The following is a 12,325-nucleotide window of genomic DNA, read 5'->3' as shown; positions in this document are numbered from 1 at the left end:
GGCCATCTTTATCCTCCTCCTTCTGAAGCCTGGGTGCATGACGCGTCCTATGTCATCCACACTAGCCGGCATTGAGGTCCCACAGAGGAGCACTACAATACTTTGATCTGCCCTGCTCAGAGAAGATCACAGTGCGCCTCAATGCCGGCTAGTGTGGGCTAGTGTCATCCACACTAGCCTCAATGCCGGCTAGTGTGGATGACGTATGACACGTCATGCACCCCGGCTACAGAAGAAGGAGAACAAAGATGGCCAAAAGAGGAGGAGCTGGTACACGAGAAAGGAAACACCCGTCCGACCAGTCCGCACTGCACCGACCCTTAGGTGAAAGATATAAAGCGATTTTTACGTTCTACACAGCGGCCTGGGCTCTTATATACAGCATTCTCACATACTGCATATAAGAGCCCACCGGTGGTGGCCACAGCTTATAAGCCCGAAATCTGGTGACAGGTTCCCTCTAACTACTGGGGTGTAATCTTCTTAAAAGGGGTTGGCTACTACTTTACCTGTTCCTTTCATGTGAGCTAACACTGCCATAGGTAAGCACTTCACCACATACCTTGCTTTGTCACATCCTACTATTAGTATAATGAAGATGAATGAATTATTTTCTTCACATTGGCCACTAGGTCAACTATCTGGTAAACTCCTGGAAATCTGCAGTAATGGACTGACCCTACTAAAAAGTGAACTGAAACATTTAATGAGCTTGTATGGGTGAAGGCAAAAATTATTATGAAAGCAGGAGGGGGAGGAGGTGAGCTGTGACATCACCTTTCATGAATGGTGGATCCAGTTTTATCAACTGTATGATTTTAACAATAAAGTTATCTATTGCCTTCAGGGCACTCCTTCAGAAGGAATCCTGTATAATGAAGATGAATGAATTATTTTTTTCACATTGGCCACTAGGTCAACTATCTGGTGACCTCATGAAAATCAGCAGTGATGGACCGAGCCTACTAAAAAGTGTTCTGAAATATTTAATGAGCTTGTACGGGTGAAGGCAAAGGTTATTATGAAAGGAGAGAAAGGAGGTGAGCTGTGACATCACCTTTCATGAATGGTGGATCCAGTTTTATCTACTGTATGATTTTAACAAGTTGTCGATTGCCTTTAGGGCATTCCTTGGTGTTTTTTTGTTTATCTTTTATAAACGATGCAAACTATATCTAGCTCCATATACTTGAGTAACAACACCCAGTCTTGCAAAATGAGATCATCCATCATATTCATGTAATAAACTCTCTCCTTTTAGTTATTTCTTCATCAGGCACAAGGAGGATGTCACTTTTTGTAACGCTCGTTGCGTGTGAGGGTTTATATTGATTTTGTATATGTTGATCTTCTGCGACTCTGAAGAATAAGGGCTCCAACTTATACCTCAGTATAGACAGACTTCAGGTAATAGTGGACTGAAGTTTGCACTTATATAGATAATTAATAGGTTTGCTACACACTCCACCCCAACAGAGACCACAAGACACTCTTTCAGCCCCTGCTGAGTTAATGGGATCCCATAGCCGTGTTGTGTACACAATGTTACAAGCACTAAAAGGCTGCGGTCACAACCTCTATGAGAGCAATAAACCCAGGATACTCAGTGCCGCTAGCATCGTGTTATGTATAGTAAACCTAAATGTGCACCGTTTTATGACACTGCGGCGGGATATTGCTTAAACATCGTAAACGCTGAATTCTGGTCAGATTATAGCTCTTAAGTTGTTTCTGTATGTGTGTGCAGATATTCATTATTTACCATCAAGAATATCCACGTTGGGATTAGCAAGATCACCGCTGCTGCGCTAGTGTAAAACTGGAGCTCAGGTGGTCTGCAAAAAGAAAAAACATAACTCACGAAACAGTTAAACAAAAAAATGCAATCTTTTAAAAAACGAGAATATTCTGTTGCATTAACCAGAATAGAACAGTAGTCTGTATTCATATGCTCAGATAATCTAATATATAAAGTTGTGTGTGTGTGTGTATGTGTGTGCGCGTGCGTGCGTGCGTGCGTGTGTGTGCGTTTGTGCGTGTGTGTGTGCGCGCGTGTGTGTGTGTGTGTGTGTGTGTCCGCTAAAGGAATCTGCACCGTCGCTTTTACAATCATCAAAATTTGCACAGACACTTCATGTGACTCAGGGAACGTCATAGACTATGTTTTGACGGGAAAATTTAACTCCGTGTTTTTCAGTTACTCTCCAAAGAAGGGAATTTTGTTACTTACCGTAAATTCCTTTTCTTCTAGCTCTTATTGGGAGACCCAGACGATTGGGTGTATAGCACTGCCTCCGGAGGCCACACAAAGCAATTACACTAAAAAGTGTAAGGCCCCTCCCCTTCTGGCTATACACCCCCAGTGGGATCACTGGCTCACCAGTTTTAGTGCAAAAGCAAGAAGGAGGAAAGCCAATAACTGGTTTAAACAAATTCACTCCGAGTAACATCGGAGAACTGAAAACCGTTCAACATGAACAACATGTGTACCCGCAAACAAACCAACAATCCCGAAGGACAACAGGGCGGGTGCTGGGTCTCCCAATAAGAGCTAGAAGAAAAGGAATTTACGGTAAGTAACAAAATTCCCTTCTTCTTCGGCGCTCTATTGGGAGACCCAGACGATTGGGACGTCCAAAAGCTGTCCCTGGGTGGGTAAAGAAATACCTCATGTTAGAGCTGCAAGACAGCCCTCCCCTACGGGGAGGCAACTGCCGCCTGCAGGACTCTTCTACCTAGGCTGGCGTCCGCCGAAGCATAGGTATGCACCTGATAATGTTTGGTGAAAGTGTGCAGACTCGACCAGGTAGCTGCCTGGCACACCTGTTGAGCCGTAGCCTGGTGTCGCAATGCCCAGGACGCACCCACGGCTCTGGTAGAATGGGCCTTCAGCCCTGATGGAACCTGAAGCCCCGCAGAACGGTAGGCTTCAAGAATTGGTTCTTTGATCCATCGAGCCAGGGTGGCCTTAGAAGCCTGCGACCCTTTGCGCTGACCAGCGACAAGGACAAAGAGTGCATCCGAACGGCGCAGGGGCGCTGTGCGGGAAATGTAGATTCTGAGTGCTCTCACCAGATCTAACAAATGTAAATCCTTCTCATACCGATGAACTGCATGAGGACAAAACGAAGGCAAAAAAATATCCTGATTAAGATGAAAAGAGGATACCACCTTCGGGAGAAACTCCTGAATGGGGCGCAGCACTACCTTGTCCTGGTGGAAGACCAGGAAGGGAGCCTTGGATGATAGTGCTGCCAGCTCAGACACTCTCCGAAGAGATGTGATCGCTACCAGAAAAGCCACTTTCTGTGATAGTCTAGAAAGTGAAACCTCCTTCAGAGGCTCGAAGGGCGGCTTCTGGAGGGCAACTAGTACCCTGTTCAGATCCCATGGATCTAACGGCCGCTTGTACGGGGGAACGATATGGCAAACCCCCTGTAGGAACGTGCGCACCTTAGAAAGTCGTGCTAGACGCTTCTGAAAAAAGACGGATAGCGCCGAGACCTGTCCTTTAAGGGAGCCGAGCGACAAACCCTTTTCTAACCCCGATTGCAGGAAAGAAAGAAGGGTAGGTAATGCAAATGGCCAGGGAGACACTCCCTGAGCAGAGCACCAGGATAAGAATATCCTCCACGTTCTGTGGTAGATCTTAGCAGACGTGGGCTTTCTAGCCTGTCTCATGGTGGCAACGACCCCTTGGGATAAGCCTGAAGACGCTAGGATCCAGGACTCAATGGCCACGCAGTCAGGTTGAGGGCCGCAGAATTCCGATGGAAAAACGGCCCTTGGGACAGTAAGTCTGGTCGGTCTGGAAGTGTCCACGGTTGGCCGACCGTGAGATGCCACAGATCCGGATACCACGCCCTCCTCGGCCAGTCTGGAGCGACGAGTATGACGCGGCTGCAGTCGGATCTGATCTTGCGTAGCACTCTGGGCAAGAGTGCCAGAGGTGGAAACACATAAGGGAGCCGGAACTGCGACCAATCTTGCACTAGGGCGTCTGCTGCTAGAGCTCTTTGATCGCGAGACCGTGCCATGAATGTTGGGACCTTGTTGTTGTGCCGGGACGCCATTAGGTCGACGTCCGGCCTTCCCCATCGGCGACAGATTTCCTGAAAAACGTCCGGGTGAAGGGACCATTCCCCTGCGTCCATGCCCTGGCGACTGAGGAAGTCTGCTTCCCAGTTTTCTACGCCGGGGATGTGAACTGCGGATATGGTGGAGGCCGTGGCTTCCACCCACATCATAATGCGCCGGACCTCCTGGAAGGCTTGCCGACTGCGAGTCCCTCCTTGGTGATTGATGTATGCCACCGCTGTGGAGTTGTCCGATTGAATTCGGATCTGCTTCCCTTCCAGCCACTGCTGGAAGGCCAGTAGGGCAAGATACACTGCCCTGATCTCCAGAACATTGATCTGAAGGGTGGACTCCTGCTGAGTCCACGTACCCTGAGCCCTGTGGTGGAGAAAAACTGCTCCCCACCCTGACAGACTCGCGTCTGTCGTGACCACCGCCCAGGACGGTGGTAGGAAGGATCTTCCCTGTGATAATGAGGTGGACAGGAGCCACCACTGCAGAGAGTCCTTGGCCGTCTGGGAAAGGGAGACTTTCCTGTCCAGGGATGTCGACTTCCCGTCCCATTGGCGGAGAATGTCCCATTGAAGTGGACGCAGATGAAACTGCGCAAACGGAACCGCCTCTATTGCCGCCACCATCTTCCCGAGGAAGTGCATGAGGCGTCTTAAGGAGTGCGACTGACTTTGAAGGAGAGCCTGCACCCCTGTCTGTAGTGACCGCTGCTTGCTCAGCGGAAGCTTCACTATCGCTGAGAGAGTATGAAACTCCATGCCAAGATACGTTAGTGATTGGGTCGGTGACAGATTTGACTTTGGGAAGTTGATGATCCACCCGAACGCCTGGAGAGTCTCCAGTGCAAAATTCAGGCTGAGTTGGCATGCCTCCTGAGAGGGTGCCTTGACCAGTAGATCGTCCAAGTAAGGGATCACAGAGTGTCCGTGAGAGTGCAAGACTGCTACCACTGCTGCCATGATCTTGGTGAACACCCGGGGGGCTGTCGCCAGACCAAATGGCAGAGCCACGAACTGAAGATGTTCGTCTCCTATCACGAAGCGTAGAAAGCGTTGGTGCTCTGTAGCAATCGGCACGTGGAGATAAGCATCTTTGATGTCTATTGATGCTAGGAAATATCCTTGGGACATTGAGGCAATGACTGAGCGGAGGGATTCCATCCGGAACCGCCTGGCGTTCACATGCTTGTTGAGCAGTTTTAGGTCCAGAACAGGACGGAAGGAGCCGTCCTTTTTTGGAACCACAAAGAGATTGGAGTAAAATCCTCGCCCCCTTTCCAGAGGGGGGACAGGGATCACGACTCCTTCTGCTCTTAGAGAGTCCACCGCCTGCAGCAGGGCATCTGCTCGGTTGGGGTGTGGGGAGGTTCTGAAGAACCGAAGTGGAGGCCGAGAACTGAACTCGATTCTGTACCCGCGAGACAAAATGTCTGTTACCCACCGGTCTTTGACCTGTGACAGCCAAATGTCGCAAAAGCGGGAGAGCCTGCCACCGACCGAGGATGCGGAGGGCGGAGGCCGAAAGTCATGAGGTAGCCGCCTTGGAAGCGGTTCCTCCATTTGCTTTCCTGGGGCGTGAGTGAGCCCGCCAGGAATCTGAGCTCCCTTGTCCTTTCTGAGTCCCTTTGGACGAGGAGAATTGGGGCTTGCCCGAGCCTCGAAAGGACCGAAACCTCGACTGCCACTTTTTCTGTTGAGGTTTACTTGCTCTGGGCTGTGGCAAGGAAGAGTCCTTGCCCTTGGACTGTTTTATGATTTCAGCCAATGGCTCACCAAACAGTCTGTCTCTAGATAATGGCAAGCTGGTTAAACATTTTTTGGAACCAGCATCTGCTTTCCAGTCCTTTAACCATAAGGCTCTGCGCAAAACCACAGAATTGGCGGCCGCCATAGAGGTACGGCTCGTAGATTCTAGGACAGCATTGATAGCATAGGTCGCAAACGCAGACATTTGCGAAGTTAGGGACGCCACCTGCGGTACTGCTGGATGCATGATAGCATCCACCTGTGCCAGACCAGCTGAAATAGCTTGGAGTGCCCACACGGCCGCGAATGCTGGAGCAAACGACGCGCCGATAGCTTCATAGACAGATTTCAACCAAAGGTCCATCTGTCTGTCGTTGGCATCTTTAAGTGAAGCGCCATCCTCTACTGCGACTATGGATCTAGCCGCAAGCTTGGAAATTGGTGGATCCACCTTTGGGCACTGGGTCCAGCGTTTGGCCACCTCAGAGGGAAAAGGATAACGGGTATCCTTAGAACGTTTAGAGAAACGCTTGTCTGGGTGAGCGTCGTGCTTCTGGATTGATTCTCTGAAGTCAGAGTGGTCCAAAAAAGCACTTAATTTACGCTTGGGATACAGGAAATGGAACTTCTCCTGCTGTGCAGCTGCCTCCTCTGCAGAAGGGGCTGGGGGAGAAATATCCAACAGTCTATTAATGGCCGATATAAGGTCATTAACCATGGCGTCACCATCAGGGGCATCCAGATTGAGAGGGGCCTCAGGATTAGAATCCTGATCCCCGTCCTCAGTCTCATCACAGAGAGATTCTTCTCGCTGAGACCCTGAGCAGTGTGATGACGTGGAGGGTCTTTCCCAGCGAGCTCGCTTAGGCTGCCTGGGACTGTCATCTGAGTCAGAGACTTCAGCTTGTGATGCCTGAGACCCCCTTGAAGTACGGATTAGTTCCAACTGAGGGGGACCAGAGAGCATAGCCACGGCAGTGTCCATGGTCTGAGGAACTGGCCTGGCCTGCAAGGTCTCCAGGATTTTTGTCATGGCCTCAGACATCTTATCAGCAAACACTGCAAAGTCTGTCCCCGTCACCGGGGCAGGGTTCACAGGCGTCGCTGCCTGGGCTACCACCACAATAGGCTCTGGCTGACGAAGTGCCACTGGGACTGAACATTGCACACAATGTGAATCATTGGAGCCTGCCGGTAGATCAGCCCCACATGCAGTACAAACAGTGCACACAGCCCGTGCCTTGGCAGCCTTGCGTTTTGCGGATGACATGTTGCTGCCTCCTCAGAGCAGTACAGGGTGTCCAGCCAAGAAGCGACCTACAGTGCAACTATATATATATATATGGTACCAAGAAAAAAGTACACTAATATGTCACTGAGGCACTAGAGGGGCCAGCACTACTGTGCAGCTTACCGCCCGCTTAGGAGCGGTGTGTGGTCGCCAGAAATCCCTCTAGTCTGGGTCTCCCAGAGCCTGCTGCCTCTCCCCAGCCAGATCGCATGTGTAATGGCTGCCGGCGTCCTTGTGGAGAGGGGGGGCGGGCCCTGGGCGTACACCGACGAAGAGCGGGAAGTCTGCTTCCCCTTGTGCCTAGTGAGAGGGCTGGAGCATGTAAATAAAGCTCCAGCCCTCGGCGCTGTGATTGAGCAGCGTCTCTCCCCTACCCTGATTGACAGGGTGGGGGCGGGAACGAAGCGGAGCTAGGCCGCAGAAGCCGGGGGCTAAAGTTAGAAGCGCCGCCGCCGTAAAAGCGCGGTCGGCGCAAAGCCCCCGGCGCACCATAAGTCGCAGCTGCGCCGCCGCTCCAGGAGCGGTCGGCGCAGTAGTTCCCAATACACAACGTCACCCAGCAAAGCTGCAGTGACCTAACCCCCAGCGTACATCGCCACTGTCCCCGGCGCACTACAACGCTCAGCAGGCCCTGAGAGTGTCCGTGCCTGCCGGGGACACAGAGTACCTGAAAGTTGCAGGGCCTTGTCCCTGAACGGCACTCCCGCTCCACATCCAGCAGGTTCTATGGGTCTGTGGATGGAGCCCGGCCCCAGGGCTTGGGGGCCGGCAAGATCCCACTTCCACAGAGCCCTAAGGGGATGTGGAAGGAAAACAGCATGTGGGCTCCAGCCTCCGTACCAGCAATAGGTACCTCAACCTTACAAGCACCAACCGCGGGTGAGAAGGGAGCATGCTGGGGGCCCCATATGGGCCCTCTTTTCTTCCATCCGATAGAGCCAGCAGCTACTGCTGACTACAAACAGTGGAGCTATGCGTGGATGTCTGACCTCCTTCGCACAAAGCAGAAAACTGGTGAGCCAGTGATCCCACTGGGGGTGTATAGCCAGAAGGGGAGGGGCCTTACACTTTTTAGTGTAATTGCTTTGTGTGGCCTCCGGAGGCAGTGCTATACACCCAATCGTCTGGGTCTCCCAATAGAGCGCCGAAGAAAACCTGCCTTCATTAAAGTAAATGAAGCTGGAAGCTACAAGTCATTAATAGCAGCTGTGATTGGTTGCTATAGGCACAAAGGACATTCTTAGTAGAAGAAGCTTATGTGTGAGGTAATATGATGTCGGTGGACAGACGGGGAAAGAGACAGACGGGGAAAGAGACAGACGGGGAAAGAGACAGACGGGGAAAGAGACAGACGGGGAAAGAGACAGACGGGGAAAGAGACAGACGGGGAAAGAGACAGACGGGGAAAGAGACAGACGGGGAAAGAGACAGATGGGGAAAGAGACAGACGGGGAAAGAGACAGACGGGGAAAGAGACAGACGGGGAAAGAGACAGACGGGGAAAGAGACAGACGGGGAAAGAGACAGACGGGGAAAGAGACAGACGGGGAAAGAGACAGACGGGGAAAGAGACAGACGGGGAAAGAGACAGACGGGGAAAGAGACAGACGGGGAAAGAGACAGACGGGGAAAGAGACAGACGGGGAAAGAGACAGACGGGGAAAGAGACAGACGGGGAAAGAGACAGACGGGGAAAGAGACAGACAGACAGATAGAGAGACTGATACAGAGAGACAGAGAGATAAACAGACAGACAGGGAAAGAGACAGACACACGGAGACAGAGAGACACACAGAGACAGTCAGGGAAAAAGAGATAGAGACAGACAGACAGAGATAGACCGAGATTGGGAGAGAGACAGTTACTATCCCAGGCAATGCCAGGTACTACAGCTAGTAAGTCATAAATTGAAGGGGTTAACCAGGATGACCTATTCTTAGGATAGGTCAGCAATGTCTGATTGGTGAGGGAGCGACACCCGGCACCGCCGCTGATCAGCTGTTCCTGGCGTCATCGTTGTACAGAACTACTAAGTTGCGGAGCTGCACAGTACAGCTCTAATGACGGAATAGTGGCTGTGACCAGGTACTGCACATCTGCCCCCTACGGATCAGAATAAGGTGCTCGGCCGCAGCCAGTATACAGTTGACGGAGCTGTGCTGTGCAGCTCCGCAACTGAGTTGCTCAGACTGTACAGCAGCTCGGTGGGGATACCGGGTGTCGCACCCTCCACAATCTGACATTGATGACCTGTCACAAGACTAGGTCATTAATGCTAAAGTCCTGGACATCCCCTTTAACATCTCATGCATGCTCCATCACATAACATCAGTCATCCTGAAAGCAAAGTAATAGAGTTTTGCCATCCTATATATAAATTGTCAGGTTTACAGAAGGTGGACACCGCCTATTCCTGAAGCACCGATACGTCCCCTCCCATCATTCTGATGAATCAATATGTATTTCTATCCTCAGGTAATGGTTTGATTCTTGGGCAGCAACAATCATAAAGGGCACAAAATACTTACGAAAATTTGTATTTATCTCCACTGAGGAGTTTCTTTGAGAAGACGTTCTGCAAGCTGAAATGACAAGTACAATATAATTGTTATACCGTAGAATATATCAAGAAAATCGCACTTCTATTTCTTGATGAAGACTCAGGCCCATCACCGTCAACCTGTCAATTCTACAACGTTCTTCACTAGAGTTGAGAGAACGTCCCAAAATTTAATTTAGACAAATTTGCTCAATTCAAGAGCGAGATATGAACTTTTATGCTCACTTCTCCTTGGCCCACCCCATACCTGTCCTGCTGCTCCCTGCCAGGTTCACCGATCAGCTCCATCTCATTCTTCTACCTCTGGTCTTACAGGCCATCACCTTCTCATTAGGCTCCTTGCCATCACATGGGGGGGACGGACATATCATTGACATTAGGGATGTGTGTTGTGTTCCACAACCATGTGAGACGCAACCGGTCACTGACGTGTATTGCGCCTGACGTAACCGCATGGAGCCAAGTCAGCGGTGGCAACCAACGAAAGTCCAGAGATAGAAGGAGGAAGAGGAGCGAAAAGTGATGGAGGGGGCCAAGAAGCAGCACGTATACGAGTTTGTTTTTTAACGCCTAACCGGCCATCAGAATCAAGCACAATGGCGACCATGCTGTCTGTGCAAATCAAATCCTCAAAGATTCGAATTCATTAAATTGGTCTGAAAATTGGGGCAAATTCATAGCGAATTTGATCTCTCTACTCAATAGAATTTAAACATTCAGACCTCGTGTTTGAGCCCTTATACACCTCCCCTTAAAGCCTTTTAACAATGTGGAACCCAAAAGTGAATCCAATATATTGCCCTAAAAGGGAAAGCATTAGGACAAATGACCATCGACACCATAGAACTCACAAGTCTGCCAAACATGGACAGCGCCTTTAAGGTCACGTTCACCGTGCTGCAAACTATCAGTGAGTTCATCGGCCCGGCCCATGTAGATGCCGGAGGACACAACTTTCCAGAAACCAGAAAAACCCTTTCTAGGACAAAACAGCTTACCAACTTACCAGTCCATGATATTGGTGGATAGTGCTGCAGAGAAGCCAAGAACATTAAAGCTGACTTCGGTTGCAGTACAGAGGGCGAGTCCGGCCATCACCGGTAGGAGGGACAGATTCACCATCATTCCTGAAAGAGACCAAATTCATCAGTAACTACCAAATATCAGAACAAGCACAAAGCCCATACAATGTTATAGCAGTGAGGAAGGACCATACACTACACTACAGCCCGGACCCTACACTTTTGCACTTCCATCCTAGACCCTAAAAGCTATGCCACCAGTGTCCACCAGGGGTCTGACAGCAACAGGCAGCAGAGTATGTGCTGGAGGTGAAGGAGGCTTTGGGGCTACAGTGATAGTGGGCTTTGTCCACAGTCAAGCAATGATAGGGGTATCGACGGGGGGCTTAGAAGGGGTATTCCCATCTCCAAGATCCGATCCCAATATGTACTAGGAATAATAATATTAGCAAATACCTCCAATTAGAAATGAAGTATAGTTCTCCGGATATAGCCATGTCTCATACCTCATGTGCAGGGCATTGCAGTAGCTTAGGTATCCATGGTTACGACCACGAGCGACTGTCACTATATGAGTGATGTAACCATGGATACCTAAGCTGCAATGCCCTGTACATGAGGAGAACTATACTACATTTTTGATTGGATGTATTGGCTAATATTCCCAAATTGTGCAGCACATTTTTTTTATCCTGTTTCTGTATCTTTTATGCTTACTCCCCTTTCTATAGGTTTTATATGTATTTTTTTAATAATTCTTTATGTGAATTAATAAACTTTATTATTATGTATCTGCATTGCAATCTTTGTTCTTTATTCTTACACCTACTACATATTGGGATAGGACCTTAGAGATGGGAATACCGCTTTAAAAGAGAAAACCTGGTATAAATACTAGGAGAGAGCAGTGGTGCTGCGGTGGCTAATCAGGATTTGGGGGGACTGAAATGTAGAAGGGGCCCGATTTTAACTACTAAATGGGAGCAGGACACTGATGTAATTAGTAAGGACTCTATACTGACTAGTAGGTAAAAGACAGAACTGACAATCATAGGGCAAAACTTTGGTTTGAACTTCAAGAGTATGTGTATACTGAGGTTTTGGAGGAGTACACAGCAAAAAAAAAACCAAAAAAAAAAAACCTGATAAATTGCTCAAATAAAAACTTGAAGGGCTTTAGTTATCTATTTATTTTGATTGTAAAAGAAATTGCTGTTCATACGTTCAGTCTATTGATCCTTTTTAATGCTTCAGGTGTTTGCAGAAAAAAAAGAATCCATCCAAGAGCTCCATCTGCGCACGCGCCCGCTCCCGGCACCATCATTTGAAACTGGGACCGCGGAAAAACTGGGTAATCTGCTGCACAGCCGCCCGCCCCGCATGCACAGAGGCTGCCTGCCCACCCTGCGTGCAAGCGGCCGGGTACCTGTGGCTGTGTGAGGGCAGCAGCCGGATGCCTGTTGGTGCCGGCTGACTCCCACCACACAGGCACCCGGCTGACTCCCACCAACACAGGCACCCGGCTGACTCCCACCACACAGGCACCCGGCTGACTCCCACCACACAGGCACCCGGCTGACTCCCACCACACAGGCACCCGGCTGACTCCCACCACACA

At 49.9% G+C, this 12,325-nt stretch overlaps 1 protein-coding gene across 2 annotated transcripts in view; it reads right to left on the bottom strand.

Moving 5' to 3' along the window:
- The window catches only part of SLC35E2B (solute carrier family 35 member E2B), a 98,277-nt gene that overhangs the window by 6,285 nt on the left and 79,667 nt on the right, over positions 1-12,325 (bottom strand). For both annotated transcript variants that reach the window (XM_075328795.1, XM_075328796.1), the window contains exons 5-7: positions 10,692-10,812; positions 9,654-9,707; positions 1,763-1,835 (exon numbers count right to left, since the gene is read on the bottom strand). In XM_075328795.1, the coding sequence (XP_075184910.1) occupies positions 1,763-1,835; positions 9,654-9,707; positions 10,692-10,812 (248 nt within the window). The remainder of the gene's footprint in view (positions 1-1,762; positions 1,836-9,653; positions 9,708-10,691; positions 10,813-12,325) is intronic.

Source organism: Anomaloglossus baeobatrachus, chromosome 11 (assembly GCF_048569485.1).
Source record: "Anomaloglossus baeobatrachus isolate aAnoBae1 chromosome 11, aAnoBae1.hap1, whole genome shotgun sequence".
Classification (NCBI taxonomy): domain Eukaryota; kingdom Metazoa; phylum Chordata; class Amphibia; order Anura; family Aromobatidae; genus Anomaloglossus; species Anomaloglossus baeobatrachus.
The sequence above is the reverse complement of the archived record's forward strand: the minus strand, read 5'-3'. Positions and strand labels throughout refer to the sequence as shown.